The sequence below is a fragment of the Hyperolius riggenbachi genome, chromosome 1 (assembly GCF_040937935.1).
Source record: "Hyperolius riggenbachi isolate aHypRig1 chromosome 1, aHypRig1.pri, whole genome shotgun sequence".
In the NCBI taxonomy this organism is placed as follows: domain Eukaryota; kingdom Metazoa; phylum Chordata; class Amphibia; order Anura; family Hyperoliidae; genus Hyperolius; species Hyperolius riggenbachi.
The window spans coordinates 25,158,797-25,181,710 of record NC_090646.1 but is presented as its reverse complement, the minus strand read 5'-3'; the positions used below and the strand labels follow the sequence as shown (position 1 = coordinate 25,181,710).

At 48.8% G+C, this 22,914-nt stretch overlaps 1 protein-coding gene across 1 annotated transcript in view; it reads left to right on the top strand.

Annotated features, from left to right (window-relative positions):
* The first annotated feature begins 226 nt into the window (after positions 1-226).
* The window catches only part of LOC137532846 (vomeronasal type-2 receptor 26-like), a 64,206-nt gene continuing 41,518 nt past the window's right edge, over positions 227-22,914 (top strand). Inside the window, exons 1-2 of the mRNA XM_068254198.1 lie at positions 227-234; positions 4,104-4,395. Of these exons, the coding sequence (XP_068110299.1) occupies positions 227-234; positions 4,104-4,395 (300 nt within the window). The remainder of the gene's footprint in view (positions 235-4,103; positions 4,396-22,914) is intronic.

The window sequence follows — 22,914 nt, the reverse complement described above, 5'->3', positions numbered from 1 at the left end:
CTCCTTGCAGATGTTGACCTGGCTGGGACCCAGCAATGCAAAGCGAGAGCGCTAACCACTACGCCACCGTGCTGCCCATATGCAATAAACTTTTTCTATTTTGGATCAATTTATTTTATAGTAGGACACTTTAGATAAAAAGGACAGGCTATTCATCAGGTGGGGGAGAGAGTTAACTTGATATGTCACTGCTAAATATGGTGCAAACAACCCAATTTTATGGGAGATGCCAAGGTAAGAAATACCTATAATTGCAGGGTTGCCATCTATCTTGCTCGCCATTGTTTCCATAATTAGTGTGAAGGTCGGGGATGATAAGGGACAACCTTGGCACATACGGCGCCCAGGACTAGCTGCACCTAATTAAAGGCACAACTACAGTGGTGTGAAAAACTATTTGCCCCCTCCCTGATTTCTTATTCTTTTGCATGTTTGTCACATTTAAATGTTTCTGCTCATCAAAAACCGTTAACTATTAGTCAAAGATAACATAATTGAACACAAAATGCAGTTTTAAATGATGGTTTTTATTATTTAGCGAGTAAAAAAAACTCCAAACCTACATAGCCCTGTGTGAAAAAGTGATTGCCCCCCCCCCCCCCTTGTTAAAAAATAACTTAACTGTGGTTTATCACACCTGAGTTCAATTTCTGTGTCACCCCCAGGCCTGATTACTACCACACCTGTTTCAATCAAGAAATCACTTAAATAGGAGCTATCTGACACAGAGAAGTAGACCAAAAGCACCTAAAAAACTAGACATCATGCCAAGATCCAAAGAAATTCAGGAACAAATGAGAACAAAAGTACTGTAATTGAGATCTATCAGTCTGGTAAAGGTTATAAAGCCATTTCTAAAGCTTTGGGACTCCAGCGAACCACAGTGAGTGCCATTATCCAGAAATGGCAAAAACATGGAACAGTGATGAACCTTCCCAGGAGTGGCCGGCCGACCAAAATTACCCCAAGAGCGCAGAGAAAACTCATCCGAGAGGCCACAAAAGACCCCAGGACAACATCTAAAGAACTGCAGGCCTCACTTGCCTCAATTAAGGTCAGTGTTCACGACTCCACCATAAGAAAGAGACTGGGCAAAAGCGGCCTGCATGGCAGATTTCCAAGGCGCAAACCACTTTTAAGCAAAAAGAACATTAAGGCTCGTCTCAATTTTGCTAAAAAAAACATCTCAATGATTGCCAAGGCTTTTGGGAAAATACCTTGTGGACCGACGAGACAAAAGTTGAACTTTTTGGAAGGTGCGTGTCCCGTTACATCTGGCGTAGAAGTAACACAGCATTTCAGCAAAAGAACATCATACCAACAGTAAAATATGGTGGTGGTAGTGTGATGGTCTGGGGTTGTTTTGCTGCTTCAGGACCTGGAAGGCTTGCTGTGATAGATGGAACCATGAATTCTACTGTCTACCAAAAAATCCTGAAGGAGAATGTCCGGCCATCTGTTTGTCAACTCAAGCTGAAGCGATCTTGGATGCTGCAGCAGGACAATGACCCAAAACACACCAGCAAATCCACCTCTGAATGGCTGAAGAAAAACAAAATGAAGACTTTGGAGTGGCCTAGTCAAAGTCCTGACCTGAATCCTATTGAGATGTTGTAGCATGACCTTAAAAAGGCGGTTCATACTAGAAAACCCTCAAATAAAGCTGAATTACAACAATTCTGCAAAGATGAGTGGGCCAAAATTCCTCCAGAGCGCTGTAAAAGACTCGTTGCAAGTTATCGCAAACGCTTGATTGCAGTTATTGCTGCTAAGGAAGACCCAACCAGTTATTAGGTTCAGGGGTAAATTTCTTTTTTTACACAGGGCCATGTAGGTTTTGAGTTTTTTTTCTCACTAAATAATAAAAAACATCATTTAAAACTGCATTTTGTGTTCAGTTATGTTATCTTTGACTAATAGTTAACGGTTTTGGGTGAGCAGAAACATGTAAGTATGACAAACATGCAAAAGAATAGGAAATCAGGAAGGGGGCAAATAGTTTTTCACACCACTGTATTGGTCTGAGGAAGCGGCTCAAGCCTTCAAATGCATTCTCGAATGTGCACAATAAAAATTATTGACGTTTTTATTACTACGACTCTGACTATAACTCCTTCAAAAGTAGTGGATTTTTACCTCTGTCTACTAGTATTATAAATGGGAACATTTGGATGTTTGGATGTTTGTTACTCGATCACGCAAAAATGGCTGAACGGATTTGAATGAAATTTGGCACACACATAGTACATTACCTGGAATAACATATACAGTAGGATACTTTTTATTCCCATAACCGAAAAGGGAGGGGAGACAAATACAAATTTGACTGGGAAAATGTAAACTGCAGCCATTCTTACACTATCAATGGTAGGGTTCTTAAACTTTGCACAGTTGGTCGTTGGGTGACTGGGATTAATATTCAGAAAAGTGGGTGGAGCCTACAAAAGCCAAGCAAAATTCACCTAATGATTTTCAAGGGGAAATATTTCATTGCTGCCATTCTTGCACTGTTAATGGCACAAGCCTCAAACCTGGTACAGTTGGTCATTGGGTGACTGGGGCTCAAATTCAGTAAAGGGGGTGGAGCCACAAACAGCCAATCAGATTTATTTCATTTCAATGAAAATTATTGATGACAATAACCGCAAAGCTCACAAACTTGGTCATTAAGGGCTCAATTCACAAAGTCATGCTAACACTTAGCACGGCAGTGAAAAGCCGATTTGCACATGCTAACATGCGCGTAAAGGTTTGTGCACAAATGCTTTGTGCGCAAAGTATCGTGATCTGCAGTGACTTCACGTGATAATGACACTTAGCATGCAAAGTCACTGCAGATCTCGCGAGTGGAATGTATATCTTGAACTATTACTGTATATATATCATTATGCGTGCGTGTCAGACTTTAGCGCGTGCAGCGTTACAGTACCGCACATGTTAATGTAAGCACCATTCATAATTTAATTACCAAACTCTATCTACTGACTGGGCGAAGCGCTATTGATTTCAATGGCATACCGCACTTAGCGTGCGACGCGGAACATCGTTCGCGCACTAAAACATAGCACGTGAACGGCATAAAATTTCCATGTGCAAACTACTTAGTACTCACGTTTGCACGTGCAAAGCCTTAACACCTGATAACTGAGTTATCACGGTTTAGTGAATCAAGCCCTAAGTAATTGTGTGTTAGGGCTAGAAAAAGGGGCCGTAGCGATTACCAGCAAAATACATAAGCGGGCAATGCTGGGACATAAGTGGGTGGAGACAAATACAAATTTCACTGGGAAAATGTAAACTGCAGCCATTCTTACACTGTTAATGGTAGGGTTCTCAAGCATTGCAAAGTTGGTCACTGGTTGACTGGGGTTCATATTCAGAAAAGTGGGTGTAGCCTACAAAAGCCAATCAAAATTCACCTATTGATTTGCAAGGGTATATCTAATTGCTGCCATTCTTGCACTGTTAATGGTGCAAGCCTAAGTTCTGCTGCAGTTGGTCATTGGGTGACTGGGGTTCAAATTCAGAAAAGGAGGGGGAGCCACAAACAGCCAACCAGATTTGTTTCTTTTCAATGCAAATTATTCATGCCAGAGACCACAAATCTAGAGCAGCACTGTACAGGGGACAGCCTAGTCACTTAACTGTCCCGAGGAGTGGCTGATGCCTATGAGAAGGTACTGTAGTGTATGGATCACACGTAGGGCTAATTAAGGGAGGAGGGAGGGAAATAAAAAAAAAAAATCTTTTAAAATTAATAAAACATGTTTTGCTCTATTAGTGCCAAAGAAAAGGAGATAAAATTAAATTGGGGGGTAAGTTGTATGACCGAGCAATAAATCATTAATGTGGCAAAGTACTGAATTGTAAAAAATCGCCTGGTCACAAGGGGGTTATGAACCTCTGGTTCTCAAGGGGTTAAATGTCTGCTCTTTCTAATCAGTAAGCTATCACCTATTCAGTAAGGAGTTCTTGGGCTAGGCTCCCTAAAACTGCTGCTGCCTAGTGGTTGCCTCGCAAGCGCTTTGAGTCCAACAGGGGAAAAGCGTTATACAAATATTGGAAGTATTATTATAAAGTATTTGATTTTGATTCCCTTTCAGTGTTGACTTGCAGGAATACGCAAGCATCTTGGGAATCATTTTCGCTGTTAATCAGATCAATACAATCCCCAGTTTTCTGCCCAATGTGACTCTGGGTTATCATATATTTAATCCTTGTGGAATTCCAATGCAAACCCTGGGCTATGTGCTGCAGATCCTGTCTGGAGAGAAGATAAAGGCTCCCAACTATTCCTGCAGGGAACACGGGGAAGTGTCCGGTTTTATTGGTGACACCAGTGTCCAGTCCAATTACGCCATGGCTCAGCTGCTCAGCCTCTATCGCTACACACATGTAAGTGGTCACTACAATGCATGATTGGTCTGGTATACTATACTATACTATGAAGTGGGATGATGTACAGTAAATTAAGGTTAATGAATATGCTCACTTCAAAGCTGCCATGCACACACAATGGGCTTGATTCAGAAACCCATGATAACTCTTATCACGGTCGCGCTCGTTTTGTGTAGTGTTGGGCGAACATCTAGATGTTCGGGTTCGGGCCGAACAGGCCGAACATGGCCGCGATGTTCGGGTGTTCGACCCGAACTCCGAACATAATGGAAGTCAATGGGGACCCGAACTTTTGTGGTTTGTAAAGCCTCCTTGCATGCTACATACCCCAAATTTACAGGGTATGTGCACCTTGGGAGTGGGTACAAGAGGAAAAAAAAAATTAGCAAAAAGAGCTTATAGTTTTTGAGAAAATCGATTTTAAAGTTTCAAAGGGAAAACTGTCTTTTAAATGCGGGAAATGTCTGTTTTCTTTGCACAGGTAACATGTTTTTTGTCGGCATGCAGTCATAAATGTAATACATATAAGAGGTTCCAGGAAAAGGGACCGGTAACGCTAACCCAGCAGCAGCACACGTGATGGAACAGGAGGAGGGTGGCGCAGGAGGAGAAGAAGGCCACGCTTTGTGAGACACAACAACCCCGGCCTTGCATGAGGGCAAGAAGCGTGCGGATAGCAGGCTTTGTACCGCCATGCAGTCATAAATGTAATAAAGATAAGTGGTTCAATAAACAGGGACCACGCGGCAACGCTAACCCAGCAGCAGCAGACGTGATGGAACAGGAGCAGGCGCAGGAGGAGAAGGCCACGCTTTGTGAGACACAACAACCCAGGCCTTGCATGAGGGCAAGAAGCGTGCGGATAGCATGCTTTGTACCGCCATGCAGTCATAAATGTAATAAAGATAAGTGGTTCAATAAACAGGGACCACGCGGCAACGCTAACCCAGCAGCAGCAGACGTGATGGAACAGGAGGAGGCGCAGGAGGAGAAGGCCACGCTTTGTGAGACACAACAACCCCGGCCTTGCATGAGGGCAAGAAGCGTGCGGATAGCATGCTTTGTACCGCCATGCAGTCATAAATGTAATAAAGATAAGTGGTTCAATAAACAGGGACCACGCGGCAACGCTAACCCAGCAGCAGCAGACGTGATGGAACAGGAGCAGGCGCAGGAGGAGAAGGCCACGCTTTGTGAGACACAACAACCCAGGCCTTGCATGAGGGCAAGAAGCGTGCGGATAGCATGCTTTGTACCGCCATGCAGTCATAAATGTAATAAAGATAAGTGGTTCAATAAACAGGGACCACGCGGCAACGCTAACCCAGCAGCAGCAGACGTGATGGAACAGGAGGAGGCGCAGGAGGAGAAGGCCACGCTTTGTGAGACACAACAACCCAGGCCTTGCATGAGGGCAAGAAGCGTGCGGATAGCATGCTTTGTACCGCCATGCAGTCATAAATGTAATAAAGATAAGTGGTTCAATAAACAGGGACCACGCGGCAACGCTAACCCAGCAGCAGCAGACGTGATGGAACAGGAGCAGGCGCAGGAGGAGAAGGCCACGCTTTGTGAGACACAACAACCCAGGCCTTGCATGAGGGCAAGAAGCGTGCGGATAGCATGCTTTGTACCGCCATGCAGTCATAAATGTAATAAAGATAAGTGGTTCAATAAACAGGGACCACGCGGCAACGCTAACCCAGCAGCAGCAGACGTGATGGAACAGGAGCAGGCGCAGGAGGAGAAGGCCACGCTTTGTGAGACACAACAACCCAGGCCTTGCATGTGGACAAAAAGCGTGCGGATATAGCAGCAATGCTTTTTGCCGCCATGCAGTCATAAATGTAATACAGATGAGAGGTTCAATAAACAGGGCCCGGAAACGCAACACCATCCCAGATGTTCATTGGTCATGTTACTTGGTTGGGGTCCTGGAGTGTTGCGTAGTCATTTCCAATCCAGGATTGATTCATTTTAATTTGAGTCAGACGGTCTGCATTTTCTGTAGAGAGGCGGATACGCCGATCTGTGACGATGCCTCCGGCAGCACTGAAACAGCGTTCCGACATAACGCTGGCTGCCGGGCAAGCCAGCACCTCTATTGCGTACATTGCCAGTTCGTGCCAGGTGTCTAGCTTCGATACCCAATAGTTGAAGGGTGCAGATGGATGGTTCGACACAGCTACGCCATCTGACATGTAGTCCTTGACCATCTTCTCCAGGCGATCGGTGTTGGAGGTGGATCTGCACGCTTGCTGTTCAGTGGGCTGCGGCTGCATGGGTGTCAGAAAATTTTCCCACTCCAAGGACACTGCCGATACCATTCCCTTTTGGGTACTAGCTGCGGCTTGCGTTGTTTGCTGCCCTCCTGGTCGTCCTGGGTTTGCGGAAGTCAGTCTGTCTGCGTACAACTGGCTAGAGGAGGGGGAGGATGTCAATCTCCTCTCTAAAGTCTCCACAAGGGCCTGCTGGTATTCTTCCATTTTGACCTGTCTGACTCTTTCTTCAAGCAGTTTTGGAACATTGTGTTTGTACCGTGGATCCAGAAGGGTATAAACCCAGTAATTGGTGTTGTCCAGAATGCGCACAATGCGTGGGTCACGTTCAATGCAGTCTAGCATGAATTGAGCCATGTGTGCCAGAGTCCTACCAGAATCCTCATCATCCTCTTGTGAGCGTTGTGATAGTTGTTGTGATGCATCATAGTCGTCACCTTCCTCCTGGTCTGCTTCTGCTGACCATTCGCGTTGAATTGTGGAAGTCCAACGTGCACCGCTCTGGCCCTCGTCAGTGGTGGCATGAAATTCCTGCTCCAACTCCAGCTGTTCCTCCTCCTCTTCTTCGTCATAGCTGCTGGGGCCAGCGTTCCCTGAGGCGGATGGCCTGATGTTGGTACCATCACGCTGATCGTTTTCTCCTTCAGATTCCCCCAGTTGCATCATGACAGCTGTTTCCTTGATTTTTAACATCGACCTCTTCAGTAAACACAGCAGTGGTATGGTAATGCTGACTGAAGAGTTGTCACTGCTCACAAGCAACGTGGATTGCTCAAAATTTTGGAGGACTTGGCAGAGGTCCAACATGTTGGCCCAATCGGATCCACAGAAGCTTGGCAGCTGGCCGGATGCGCCTCGGTACTGCGCCGTCATGTACTGGACCACTGCACTCTTCTGCTCGCAAAAGCGGGCTAGCATGTGCAGCGTAGAATTCCAGCGCGTAGGGACATCACACAGCAAGCGATGGTGGGGGAGATTGAAGCGCTCCTGCATCTTGGCGAGTGCCCCCGAAGCAGTACTGGAATTTCTACAATGTTTGGACACTCGACGCACCTTCAACAGCAGATCGGGCACGCCTGGGTATGTCCTCAGGAACCGCTGAACTACTAGGTTCATCACGTGCGCCAGGCAAGGGATGTGTGTCAGCTTAGCCAACCTTAAAGCGCGAATGAGATTACTCCCATTATCACACACAACCATGCCCGGTTTCAGGTCCAGCGGTGCCAGCCACAAATCCGTCTGTTCCTTTATTCCCCTCCAAATTTCCTCCCCTGTGTGCTGCTTATCCCCAAGGCAGATTAGCTTCAGCAACGCTTGCTGACGCATGCCAACAGCTGTGCTGCACTGCTTCCACGATCCTACTGCTGCTGGGTTAGCGTTTCCGGATGAGGTACAGCTTTGAGATGCGTTGGAGGAGAAGGAGTCAGAGAGGTAGGTGCTGCTGTTATCCAGTGGGAGGGACGGCGGTGCAGCTGTTTGTGGCGTGGGCAACACCCGTGCCGTAGCAGGTGAGGAATCGCTGCCAGGCTCCACAAGGTTCACCCAGTGCGCGGTAAGGGAGATGTATCGACCCTGGCCGAACGCACTCGTCCAGGTGTCAGTGGTGAGGTGAACCTTGCAGGCAACGGCATTCTTCAAGCTTCGGGTTATTTTGCTGACCACGTGCTCATGCAACTCAGGCACTGCAGAGCGCGCAAAGTGGTAGCGGCTGGGAACCACGTAACGTGGGATGGCCACTGACATCATGCCCTTGAAGCTGTTTGTCTCCACCAATCGATATGGCAGCATTTCGCAGGCCAGAAGCTTGGCTATGCTGGCTGTTACTGCCACGGCCCGGGGGTCATTTGCTGGCAATTTCCTCTTGCGCTCAAACATCTCCGACACAGACAACTGAACCGTAGCGCTGCACACGGAAGGGCTGTTGGTTGTTGTGTTTGATGAACACTGGGAGACCTCAAGAGCACTACTCCGGAAAGTGACAGTGTCAGCGTCGTCTGATGTTTGTGAATGTTGTGAACCACGCAATGGCTGGGCTACTGCTGCTGCTGAGGCGGGTCTGGTGGTGAGTCTGGTGAACCCAAGGGAGGCAGTGTTGTTTCTGGTACCCTGTCCTGACGCGTTTGCCCAAAGAGTGGGATGTTTGGATAGCATGTGACGGCTCATGCTGGTGGTGGAGAGGTTGTTAATATTTTTCCCCCTGCTCAGGCGGGTCTTGCACACCTTGCAAATCGCCATGGTAACATCCTCAGTGCAGTCTTCAAAGAAAGCCCAGACTTTGGAGCACCTGCCTCCTTGCTGGCGATTTCTGTTTGCTCCTCTTTTGCCTCTCACTTGAACTTCCACGCTTGTGGTGCCTGAAATTGCGCGCCGCCTACCTTGTGGCACAAGGCGAACTCGTGCAGCAGTGTGTTCTTCAACAGACTCATCTGTGCTGCTGCTACGACGGCGATGTTCTCGTTCACAAACAAAATCTGGGTCTCTGTCCACATTGTCCATACCCTCCTCTTCCATCTCCTCAAACTCGTCATATGTCATTGTGGGCCACCGCCGTGGAGTAGAGCTCCCCACAACAACCTCTGCGCAGCACACTCCAACGTCGTCTTCCAGATCTTGTCGGCCGACCTCCTGCAATTGCAACCCCTCCTGCCCAAATTGCTCTGGGATTTGGGTTTCCGAGTCCTCTTCGGACTCGCCTTGTATTTCAGTGCGCGGTGCATTTCCCACAGTTAACGGTTGTGAATCCAGGCACAACATTTCTGGCTGTTCCTCCATTGACCTTTGAAAGGTGGAAGTTTGTTGGGCTGGGAATAGCTCCTGCGAATACCCCATTGTGTCCTGAGGTAATTCATCGGACTGGTTATCTGGCAGTTGTGTGCGTGGTGTCGCTGCCGGTTGTGTCAGCTTTGTGCCCACTGGCTCCTTGTAACTGGCTGAGGACTCGGACCTCGTGCGTGATGTGCTGGTGCTGCTTAACCCACTGCTGGACGCTTGAGAGGTCATCCAAGTAATTATCTGGTCCTGTTCTTTTGGATTTGTGAGGGTTGTTGTCCTGGACAACATGGGCGGTATTGAGTGGGTTTTCTTGGGTGCTCCCCTGTGGCCTGTACGTGAACCGTCAGGGGAAACACCTCTTCCCTTGCCCCTCCCTCTTTCACCGGATTTCTTCCTCATTTCACTTATCCTTACAGTACACGCTGACTGGCAGCAGTACAGTGGCAGTACAGAAATGCTATACAGTACCACTATTCCCAGCAGCGACACAGAGCACAATGCTATACAGTGACGGGTGAGCGGTGTACCACTATTCCCAGCAGCGACACAGAGCACAATGCTATACAGTGACGGGTGAGCGGTGTACCACTATTCCCAGCAGCGACACAGAGCACAATGCTATACAGTGGCGAACGAGCGGTGTACCACTATTCCCAGCAGACACAGAACAGTACACAGAATGCTATATAGTGTGGCTGAACGAGCGGTGTACCACTATTCCCAGCAGACACAGAACAGTACACAGAATGCTATATAGTGTGGCTGAACGAGCGGTGTACTACTGTTCCCAGCAGACACAGAACAGTACACAGAATGCTATATAGTGTGGCTGAACGAGCGGTGTACTACTGTTCCCAGCAGACACAGAACAGTACACAGAATGCTATATAGTGTGGCTGAACGAGCGGTGTACTACTGTTCCCAGCAGACACAGAACAGTACACAGAATGCTATATAGTGTGGCTGAACGAGCGGTGTACCACTGTTCCCAGCAGACACAGAACAGTACACAGAATGCTATATAGTGTGGCTGAACGAGCGGTGTACCACTATTCCCAGCAGACACAGAACAGTACACAGAATGCTATATAGTGTGGCTGAACGAGCGGTGTACTACTGTTCCCAGCAGACACAGAACAGTACACAGAATGCTATATAGTGTGGCTGAACGAGCGGTGTACTACTGTTCCCAGCAGACACAGAACAGTACACAGAATGCTATATAGTGTGGCTGAACGAGCGGTGTACTACTGTTCCCAGCAGACACAGAACAGTACACAGAATGCTATATAGTGTGGCTGAACGAGCGGTGTACCACTGTTCCCAGCAGACACAGAACAGTACACAGAATGCTATATAGTGTGGCTGAACGAGCGGTGTACCACTGTTCCCAGCAGACACAGAACAGTACACAGAATGCTATATAGTGTGGCTGAACGAGCGGTGTACTACTGTTCCCAGCAGTGACACACAATGACTGGGGGGGACCCTGGCTAGCGTGGCTGGAGCGCGAACTACCCTGCCTGCCTACCCAAAGCTAAACCCACAGACAAATGGCGGAGATATGACGTGGTTCGGGTATTTATTTACCCGAACCACGTGACAGTTCGGCCAATCAGAGCGCGTTCGGGTCCGAACCACGTGACCCGTTCGGCCAATCACAGCGCTAGCCGAACGTTCGGGGAACGTTCGGCCATGCGCTCTTAGTTCGGCCATATGGCCGAACGGTTTGGCCGAGCACCGTCAGGTGTTCGGCCGAACTCGAACATCACCCGAACAGGGTGATGTTCTGCAGAACCCGAACAGTGGCGAACACTGTTCGCCCAACACTAGTTTTGTGTGTGCGATTTCATGCGCAAATTTGCGTTTGCACGCAGAAAAGCGTTATGTGCACTAAAATGCTTTTTGAATCAAGCCCCATGTTGTCCTGGTCTCCACACCAATGCAGTAGGCAGACAGTTGGAACCCATAGAAAAAATCTTCGCTAGACTGAAAGAGGCAATTTTGCTCATCCCTTGTTGCCATACCTGGTATGTGACAGGTCATGGGGAAGGGTGGGACCTATGGGGAAAAGGTGGCATGAAATCTTCACATGGTGGCCCCACCACTTGTAATTATGTTGTTTTAATTCCTTACAGGTCAGGTAAAACATTGTGTGTTGGAATATCAAAAGGATTATTATCTAAAGTGCAGTACAGTAAAACAACCACAAGATGTGCCCCCTGCTGGTCATGTAATCTATAATTATTTGCAATCAAGCTCTCTCTCCTGTCTATGGCTGATACGTTGCATCGCCTGCTAGATTTAATATTGCAGACATTGGGCCTGATTCACAAAGCGGTGATAACTCAGTTATCACGCCTAAAAGACTTTAGGCATGATAAGCTTTGCACCGCTGAGTTACCACCGATTTGTGCTGAGTATCGTGCGCAAAGTCCCGCGAGTTTCTTCTTATTATGCCTAAACTGAGTTTAGGCGTGATAAAGGGCTTTTCACTGGCGGTGCTCAGCAGAGCTCGAATATTCGAGTAGCTCGAATATTCGAGCTCTTTTTTAGCTATTCGAGCTCGGTATTCGAGCTCCGAATAGCTGGAGCTATTCGAATGGGCTATCCGAGTACACTCGAATAGCCCATTCACTATTCGAGCTATTCGAGCAACTCGGCGCTATTCGAGCTCGGTACCGAGCTCGAATAGCGTCATAGCCCAGATTGATGTCCTTAGAGCCAATCAGAGGGCTCCCAGGCCCTCTGACGGCAGCCAATCACAGAGGGGGACCCTGGCCAGCCCCTACCCTATAAATAGTGGCCGCCATGTTCCGTTTCTCCATGCTTGCCTGAGACTTGTACAGAGAGAGAGTTGCTCCTTTGTGCTTTGGCTTAGCAAGTGCTCTATTGTGATCATTTACCTAGCGTTTTTGCTCACCTACACCTGCCATATACACCTATATTGTTGTTAGTTAGATAGACATTGTATTTTAGTTAGTAGCTTGTGTGTTACATTAGAGACAGGCAGCTGCTGCAAGCTTACAGGTTTAGGCTTCAGGGGGGCCTTGCCTCTGTGGGCAGCTGTCCTCTGTTTATTTCTCTCATCTATACCAGTATTTCTGCTGTCCTTTACTAATAGTATTGTAGTTATACTGTACTAGGAGTAGGACACTCACTGACTGTCACTGTTTATAGGCTACTAGCTAGCTCCTGCGTGTGTGCACTCACTCACTGTCTGTGTGTACACACACTCTATTTCCTTCTGATTACTGATAGATTATTGTTAGTTAGTTGTACTTACTTACTACTTACTCTTACTGTACCCGTAGGGACACTCATTGTCACTGTTCATATAGGCTACTAGCTCCTGCGTGTGCGCACTGCACTCACTGTCTGAGTGTACACACACAACACACACTCTATTTCCTTCTGATCGCTGATTGATTATCGTAATTAGTTAGTTCTACTTACTGTTACTACTTACTCTTACTGTACTAGGAGTCTAGGACACTCAGTCACTGTCCATAGGCTACTAGCTCCTGCGTGCGTGCACTCACTGTCTGAGTGTACACACACCCACACTCCATTTCCTTCTGATCGCTGATTGATTATTGTAATTAGTTAGTTCTACTTACTGTTACTACTTACTCTTACTGTACTAGGAGTCTAGGACACTCAGTCACTGTGTTCATAGGCTACTAGCTCCTGCGTGCGTGCACTCACTGTCTGAGTGTACACACACCCACACTCCATTTCCTTCTGATCGCTGATTGATTATTGTAATTAGTTAGTTCTACTTACTGTTACTACTTACTCTTACTGTACTAGGAGTCTAGGACACTCAGTCACTGTCCATAGGCTACTAGCTCCTGCGTGCGTGCACTCACTGTCTGAGTGTACACACACCCACACTCCATTTCCTTCTGATCGCTGATTGATTATCGTAATTAGTTAGTTGTACTTACTGTTACTACTTACTCTTACTGTACTAGGAGTCTAGGACACTCAGTCACTGTGTTCATAGGCTACTAGCTCCTGCGTGCGTGCACTCACTGTCTGAGTGTACACACACCCACACTCCATTTCCTTCTGATCGCTGATTGATTATTGTAATTAGTTAGTTCTACTTACTGTTACTACTTACTCTTACTGTACTAGGAGTCTAGGACACTCAGTCACTGTGTTCATAGGCTACTAGCTCCTGCGTGCGTGCACTCACTGTCTGAGTGTACACACACCCACACTCCATTTCCTTCTGATCGCTGATTGATTATTGTAATTAGTTAGTTCTACTTACTGTTACTACTTACTCTTACTGTACTAGGAGTCTAGGACACTCAGTCACTGTGTTCATAGGCTACTAGCTCCTGCGTGCGTGCACTCACTGTCTGAGTGTACACACACCCACACTCCATTTCCTTCTGATCGCTGATTGATTATTGTAATTAGTTAGTTCTACTTACTGTTACTACTTACTCTTACTGTACTAGGAGTCTAGGACACTCAGTCACTGTGTTCATAGGCTACTAGCTCCTGCGTGCGTGCACTCACTGTCTGAGTGTACACACACCCACACTCCATTTCCTTCTGATCGCTGATTGATTATTGTAATTAGTTAGTTCTACTTACTGTTACTACTTACTCTTACTGTACTAGGAGTCTAGGACACTCAGTCACTGTCCATAGGCTACTAGCTCCTGCGTGCGTGCACTCACTGTCTGAGTGTACACACACCCACACTCCATTTCCTTCTGATCGCTGATTGATTATCGTAATTAGTTAGTTCTACTTACTGTTACTACTTACTCTTACTGTACTAGGAGTCTAGGACACTCAGTCACTGTGTTCATAGGCTACTAGCTCCTGCGTGCGTGCACTCACTGTCTGAGTGTACACACACCCACACTCCATTTCCTTCTGATCGCTGATTGATTATCGTAATTAGTTAGTTCTACTTACTGTTACTACTTACTCTTACTGTACTAGGAGTCTAGGCCACTCAGTCACTGTGTTCATAGGCTACTAGCTCCTGCGTGCGTGCACTCACTGTCTGAGTGTACACACACCCACACTCCATTTCCTTCTGATCGCTGATTGATTATTGTAATTAGTTAGTTCTACTTACTGTTACTACTTACTCTTACTGTACTAGGAGTCTAGGACACTCAGTCACTGTGTTCATAGGCTACTAGCTCCTGCGTGCGTGCACTCACTGTCTGAGTGTACACACACCCACACTCCATTTCCTTCTGATCGCTGATTGATTATCGTAATTAGTTAGTTCTACTTACTGTTACTACTTACTCTTACTGTACTAGGAGTCTAGGACACTCAGTCACTGTGTTCATAGGCTACTAGCTCCTGCGTGCGTGCACTCACTGTCTGAGTGTACACACACCCACACTCCATTTCCTTCTGATCGCTGATTGATTATTGTAATTAGTTAGTTCTACTTACTGTTACTACTTACTCTTACTGTACTAGGAGTCTAGGACACTCAGTCACTGTGTTCATAGGCTACTAGCTCCTGCGTGCGTGCACTCACTGTCTGAGTGTACACACACCCACACTCCATTTCCTTCTGATCGCTGATTGATTATTGTAATTAGTTAGTTCTACTTACTGTTACTACTTACTCTTACTGTACTAGGAGTCTAGGACACTCAGTCACTGTGTTCATAGGCTACTAGCTCCTGCGTGCGTGCACTCACTGTCTGAGTGTACACACACTAAATTTACTTGTGATTACTACTGATTATTGTAACTGCTAGTTGTACTTCCTGACTGTTACTACTTACTTACTGTACTAGGGGACACTCACTCAGTCACCTCACCAACCAACCCACTCCATTAAAGTACCCCACTTTTCACCCGCCCTTTTACAAAACTTTTGTCTATACGCCCAAAACATTTAAGATGTCTGGAAGTGGCAGCCAGCGCGGTTTGGGCAAGGGGAAGGGCAGCAAGGGAATCAGGAGGAGAGGGAGCAGCATTGTGGCAAGCCGCGGCCGCGGGCGCGCCACCATGCCGCAGCAGCAGCAGCAGCGTCAGTGGCTAACATTCCTCCCATAGCCACTGGCCGTGGACGCCTTGGGCGCCGCCCAGCAGGAGCATCTGCAACTCACGCTGCAGAGACACAGCAGCAGCAGCGTGTAGCACCTGCTCCCATTTTCCTCCAGCCGGGTCGGAAACGTCCCATTGAGGAAAAGGATGCAGACACTGTGGTGCAACTCATGACGGAGGATGAGCAGCCCGCCATCAGCTCTGCATCCGAGGCCTCCACCCTCACCACCACCACCACCCCTGTTCGCAGCAGCCGCCCAGCAGGGTCTGGGGAGGAGGCCAGTTCACCGTCACTCGCCGACCTGTCATTCAGCAGTCTTTTGACCCCAGGCATCATGAGTAAATTGTCTGCTGTTGTTGGCGATCTTGAGGAGGAGATGCTGATGGGCACTTTGGGGGATGAGGGATTGGACAGCAAGACTGTGGCGACAGTCAAGCAGCCCATCCATGCATCAGGAGAGGAGTTTGGGGGGTCCTCATCCCAGCAGGACATGTTTCAGGAGGGGGAGGATGATGATGACCCGGTGACAGACAGAGACTGGGTGCCACCACCTCCAGGGGATGTCGTCCTCAGCAGCTCTGAGGAGGAGGAGGAGGATGCTCTTGTGGGCCTTGCAAGGAGGCGCATCATTGCAAGCATTGGCAGCAGCAGTAGGCAGGTCCCACAGCCTGCTGGTGTCTCAGGCTCAGCAGCAGCAGCATCTGCCAGTACCACCACCAGCCGCACCCAAGCCCCCCAAGCCCCCCCCCCAACCACCACAGGGAGACAGGCAGCAGCGCTTCCATGCCGTAGGGGGATGTTTAAGTCACCAATCTGGCGATATTTCACCATGCCCACTGTGTACAGCAAGTACGCCACTTGCAACCACTGTCAGCGGAAGTTGAGCAGAGGTGCAGACCCCTTAAAGTTCTGCACCAGCTCGCTCATCAACCACCTTGTGGCTAAACATTTCCACCAGCATGAGGAGTTCCAGAGGCTGAAGGCATCTGGTGCTGGCAGTGGCACCACACCCATCACTGCACAGCCTTCAGCAGCAGCAACAGCAGCCACCCGCCCTCCTGCTCCTCCAGCAGCACCAGCAGGAGTGCGGAAACGCACTGCTCCTCCCCCCTCTGCAACTCCTGCCGCCGACACTGAGGCCTGTTCTGGCAGCCAGTCCTCAGTGGCCTCCTCTGCTGTGTCTGCTGATTCCCGTGTCAGCAAAAGGCCACGCCAGAGCCTTTTGAGCGAGTCCTTCCAGGGGGTGGTTAGGGCTCTGCCTCCCAGCAGCCGTCGCGTGCGGCAGCTGAACGGCTTGCTGGCACGGGCCATGTTCTCCCAACTCCTGCCGTACACGCTCGTGCAGGAGGGGAGCGACATTCGTGCGCTGCTTGCTTGCGCAGCCCCAGACTGGCAGCTCCCCAGCAGACACTTCTTTGCCCGCAAGGCCATTCCTGCACTGCACCGCTTTGTGATGGCCAATGTGGAGCGAGGGCTGGAGCACGCGGTTGGTGAAAGGGTCCACGTCACCATGGACTCCTGGAGCAGCCGCTTCGGGACAGGCCGCTACCTGTCCTTCACTGTCCACTGGGTCAGCTTGGTGGAAGGGGGTGAGGATGGGAGAGCAGCAGCGGGCACAGCAGCAGCAGCAACACAGTGGGTGGTGCCACCCCGCAGGCTCAGGGGAACTGCAGCAGGTTCCTCCGATCCTCTGCCATCCTCCGGCACACCTGGCCAAACCCCCCGCCTCAGCAGCAGCGTGAAGGCCCGCCACTGCCAAGCGCTGCTGCACTTGGTCAGCCTTGGGAAGACCAAGCTGACGGCAACCCATGTGTTGGCCAAACTCCAGGAGCAGGAGAGGATTTGGCTGACCCCCAGAGGCCTCAGAGTCGGAGAGGTGGTGGCCGACAATGGGGCCAATCTGGTTGCCGCAATAGACAGGGGAAACCTGACCCACATCCCCTGTCTTGCCCACGTGCTGAACCTGGTGGTGCAGAAGTTCCTGCGCACCTACCAGGGGATGGGCGAACTGCTGGAAACGGCAAGGAATGTTGTGCGTCACTTCCGGCGCTCGGCTGCAGCCTGTGCGAGCCTGGAAGACGTGCAAAAGGAGCTGGATCTGCCACGCCATCGGCTGATCCTTGACGTTCCGACTCGCTGGAACTCCACCCTGGCGATGTTGGAGCGTCTGGTTGAACAGAGGCGCGCTGTCAAACAGTACCTTGCCCTGGCCACTGTTTCCGCAGCTCAGAGAAGGGACAAGACCAGCAACTTCCCGTCCATCGTCCCCGATGATGACTGGAGGCACATGCAGCAGGTGTGCTTAGTGCTGGCTCCCTTCCTGCAGGCCACAAACATGGTGAGCAGGGACCATGCTATGGTCTGCGAGTGGGTGCCCCTGGTTTCTCTGCTGAACAGGGCCCTCGATGCTTTGCTGGAACAGGGAGCGGCAGCCTTGGACCAGCAGGAGCGGCAACCAGCTGCGCAGTCCACCTCTGAGGGGGAGGAGGAGGAGGACTTGGTGGAGGTCCCTGACCTGGCTGCTGATGAGGGGGATCAGCACAGCGCAGCTGAGTTGGTGCGGGGGTGGAGAGAGGATGAGGCGGCAGAGGAGGAGGATGAGGACAGCACTGACGTCGATGTGCCAGCAGACGTGGCCCGCCTCTTCCCAATGGCAGCGCACATGCTGACGTGCCTGCGCAGGGACCCCAGGGTGATCCAGATGAAGCAGAGGGAGGACATCTGGATCAGCATGATGTTGGACCCACGCCTCAAGGGGAAGTTGAGCCAGTTCCTGCCGCCTGCAGGAGGAGACCCAGCGCAACAAATAAGGAGCTTGCAGCAGGCCCTTGTTGAGCGCTTGGAGGAAGCCTTCCCCCAGCCTTCCACCCCCACTGTCCAGCAGCCAGCACAGAGGCAGCAGCAGGTGCCTGCATCCAGCAGCAGCAAGCGCCCCACAGACCTGCTGTCTCTCAGCCACGAGCTCTACAGGACTGTAGAGGCTCCGGCAGCAGTGACTAGAGAGGAGATGCATGCAGCAGCATCCTCCTCCGGTCACAGCCAGCGCCTGACCCGCATGGTGGCTGACTACATGGGGTCGTACAGCGGGCTTGACAGCGATGCCCCTGTTGATCCCATGGAGTATTGGGTCAAGCGCATGGAGATCTGGAGCGAGCTGGCGCAGTACGCCCTGGAAGTGCTGTCCTGCCCCCCTTCCAGCGTGCTGTCCGAGCGCTGCTTCAGTGCAGCTGGTGGCGTGGTCACCGAGAAACGCTCACGTCTGTCTCACAAGTCTGTGGACAGACTGACGTTTCTCAAGATGAACCAGGCGTGGGTGGAAGGCGAGTTCCTGGCCCCTGTTGTCGGCGAGAGGGGGACATGAACTGGCTGCCGGAACCATCGTTAATGTGCCTTACCACCCTTTACCACCTCCTGGCTCCTGCTCACTAAGCCAGCCTGGTTCACTTTGACTATTACGTCGCCTGCAGCCACACATTTTACACCTACAGTGGGCTGCTGTGTACTACCCTTCTGCTGTCTGTCTGTGTTTCCCACTGCCAGGGTACACAGAATTACCTTCTTCTGCTGCCACTCTGCCACCAGCTATTACGTCAAACAATAGCTATATTGGTTGCAAAACCAAAACCAAACAAACCATTAAAAAAAAAAAAAAGGTTTAATTTTTCTGAGGTGCCCGGGTTGAAAACTGTGTTGTCCCAGTTGTGTATTGGACACAATGTGGGCTGCACGACCGCTGTCTGGGACCTCCTGTTGTGTTTATTTACAGCCCTGGTATCACCGCTAGGTACCAGGGCTATTATGTCACGCTGCCTACCTGCTGCCACACTCACACTGCTCCTCCATACCTCCTCCTGCTGCTGCTGCTGCTGTCTGTCTGTCTGTGTTTCCCACTGCCAGGGTACACAGATGATTTACCTTCTGCTGCCACTCTGCCACCAGCTATTACGTCAAACAATAGCTGCTCGCCTACTCCTCCATTCCTCCTCCTGCTGCTGCTGTCTGTCTGTGTTTCCCACTGCCAGGGTACACAGATGATTTACCTTCTGCTGCCACTCTGCCACCAGCTATTACGTCAAACAATAGCTGCTCGCCTACTCCTCCATTCCTCCTCCTGCTGCTGCTGTCTGTCTGTGTTTCCCACTGCCAGGGTACACAGAATTACCTTCTTCTGCTGCCACTCTGCCACCAGCTATTACGTCAAACAATAGCTATATTGGTTGCAAAACCAAAACCAAACAAACCATTAAAAAAAAAAAAAAGGTTTAATTTTTCTGAGGTGCCCGGGTTGAAAACTGTGTTGTCCCAGTTGTGTATTGGACACAATGTGGGCTGCACGACCGCTGTCTGGGACCTCCTGTTGTGTTTATTTACAGCCCTGGTATCACCGCTAGGTACCAGGGCTATTATGTCACGCTGCCTACCTGCTGCCACACTCACACTGCTCCTCCATACCTCCTCCTGCTGCTGCTGCTGCTGTCTGTCTGTCTGTGTTTCCCACTGCCAGGGTACACAGATGATTTACCTTCTGCTGCCACTCTGCCACCAGCTATTACGTCAAACAATAGCTGCTCGCCTACTCCTCCATTCCTCCTCCTGCTGCTGCTGTCTGTCTGTGTTTCCCACTGCCAGGGTACACAGATGATTTACCTTCTGCTGCCACTCTGCCACCAGCTATTACGTCAAACAATAGCTGCTCGCCTACTCCTCCATTCCTCCTCCTGCTGCTGCTGTCTGTCTGTGTTTCCCACTGCCAGGGTACACAGAATTACCTTCTGCTGCCACTCTGCCACCAGCTATTACGTCAAACAATAGCTATATTGGTTGCAAAACCAAAACCAAACAAACCATTAAAAAAAAAAAAAAGGTTTAATTTTTCTGAGGTGCCCGGGTTGAAAACTGTGTTGTCCCAGTTGTGTATTGGACACAATGTGGGCTGCACGACCGCTGTCTGGGACCTCCTGTTGTGTTTATTTACAGCCCTGGTATCACCGCTAGGTACCAGGGCTATTATGTCACGCTGCCTACCTGCTGCCACACTCACACTGCTCCTCCATACCTCCTCCTGCTGCTGCTGCTGCTGTCTGTCTGTCTGTGTTTCCCACTGCCAGGGTACACAGATGATTTACCTTCTGCTGCCACTCTGCCACCAGCTATTACGTCAAACAATAGCTGCTCGCCTACTCCTCCATTCCTCCTCCTGCTGCTGCTGTCTGTCTGTGTTTCCCACTGCCAGGGTACACAGATGATTTACCTTCTGCTGCCACTCTGCCACCAGCTATTACGTCAAACAATAGCTGCTCGCCTACTCCTCCATTCCTCCTCCTGCTGCTGCTGTCTGTCTGTGTTTCCCACTGCCAGGGTACACAGAATTACCTTCTGCTGCCACTCTGCCACCAGCTATTACGTCAAACAATAGCTATATTGGTTGCAAAACCAAAACCAAACAAACCATTAAAAAAAAAAAAAGGTTTAATTTTTCTGAGGTGCCCGGGTTGAAAACTGTGTTGTCCCAGTTGTGTATTGGACACAATGTGGGCTGCACGACCGCTGTCTGGGACCTCCTGTTGTGTTTATTTACAGCCCTGGTATCACCGCTAGGTACCAGGGCTATTATGTCACGGCGAGCTGCCTGCCTCATTGACTGCCTGCTGCCACACACTCATCCTCCTCCTCCTGCTGCTGAATTTACCTCCTGCTGTCTTTGTGTTTCCACTGCCAGGGAGCACATACAATGGCGCTTCCAACATGCGTGCGCCCACCAGCTATTTGTTACGCTCAAAAATAGCTGCATTTCTTAAAAAAAAAAATTGAAAAGAGAAATACGTGAAGAAGAAGAAGACGATATTGAAAAGGAAGGAGAAGATGAAGATGAAGAAGAAGAAGAAGAAGAAGATGAAGAAGAAGATGAAGAAGATGATGAAGAAGAAGATGAAAAAGAAGAAGAAGATGAAGAAGAGGAAGAAGAAGAAGATGAAGAAGAAGAAGAAGATGAAGAAGAAGATGAAGAAGAAGAAGAAGAAAATGAAGAAGATGATGAAGAAGATGAAGAAGAAGAAGAAGAAGAAGAAGAAGAAGAAGAAGAAGAAGAAGAAGAAGAAGAAGAAGAAGATGAAGAAGAAGAAGAAGAAGAAGAAGAAGAAGAAGAAGAAGAAGAAGAAGAAGAAGAAGAAGAAGAAGAAGAAGACAATATAGAAGAAGAAGAAGAAGAAGAAGAAGAAGAAGAAGAAGAAGAAGAAGAAGAAGATGAAGAAGAAGATGAAGAAGATGATGAAGAAGAAGATGAAAAAGAAGAAGAAGATGAAGAAGAGGAAGAAGAAGAAGATGATGAAGAAGAAGAAGATGAAGAAGAAGATGAAGAAGAAGAAGAAGAAAATGAAGAAGATGATGAAGAAGATGAAGAAGAAGAAGAAGAAGAAGATATAGAAGAAGAAGAAGAAGATATAGAAGAAGAAGATCGAGAAGAAGAAGAAGAAAGATAAAGAAGAAGAAGAACAAGTATATACAGTAACACTACTGAACAAAATTAAGGACACAACTTCTCTTTCCACATTTTTTTTTTAAAGGAACATCCCCACATAATCACTTGCTGTTGTTACTTGGAAAAAAAGAGGTTTCTTGCATCATTCACCCTCAAAACAAGTGTTGGAAGCTATTTAAGGCCAATTCGAATAGTCAGCTCGAATAGTTAGCTCGAATACCGACTCGAATAGTGAGCTCGAAGTCCGAGGTCGAATCGAATAGTAAAAATTATTCGACTCGAATATTCGACTGACCTCGAATAATTTACTATTCGAATTCGACCAAACTCGAATTTTAAAAAGGGGTATTTGAGCAAACTAGTGCAAACACTTTGCACCGCTTTGTGAATCAGGCCCATAGGCACAGGTATTTCCACTTTTTGTTGGCTGACAGGCTGTCTATGGACCAGTTTAAATAGCAGAGTGCTGTCTGGGAGCGAGCATTTGCTTCTCTTGTGTTTGGCATTCAATTGAGTGGTGTGAGCATTGGGGTCCACCTGTGCTCCCCCTTTAGTGTAGCATGCGAGGTTGGGGTACCTGGTGGAAACAGAGCCCCCATCATGTGCACCAGTGATTTATTGCATCAGATGCAAAGTCATCCAAGGTCTCCACATCCCTACCCCAAGGTGTGGCCTCATAAAAACTTGTAGTGCTAGAGTGTAATCTAAAAATATTTAAATATTTAAAACTTAACTCTTCATCAAAGTGTCCTGACTTCGCTTCCCCTGGTCTGTTAACACCAAAATTCAAGAACATTCTAGTGGGGACAGCTCCTTCTGGTGCTTTGACTTTCTCAAGTATACCCCAATCAGTGGTGCTCAGCAGAGCTCGAATATTCGAGTAGCTCGAATATTCGAGCTCTTTTTCAGCTATTCGAGCTCGGTATTCGAGCTCCGAA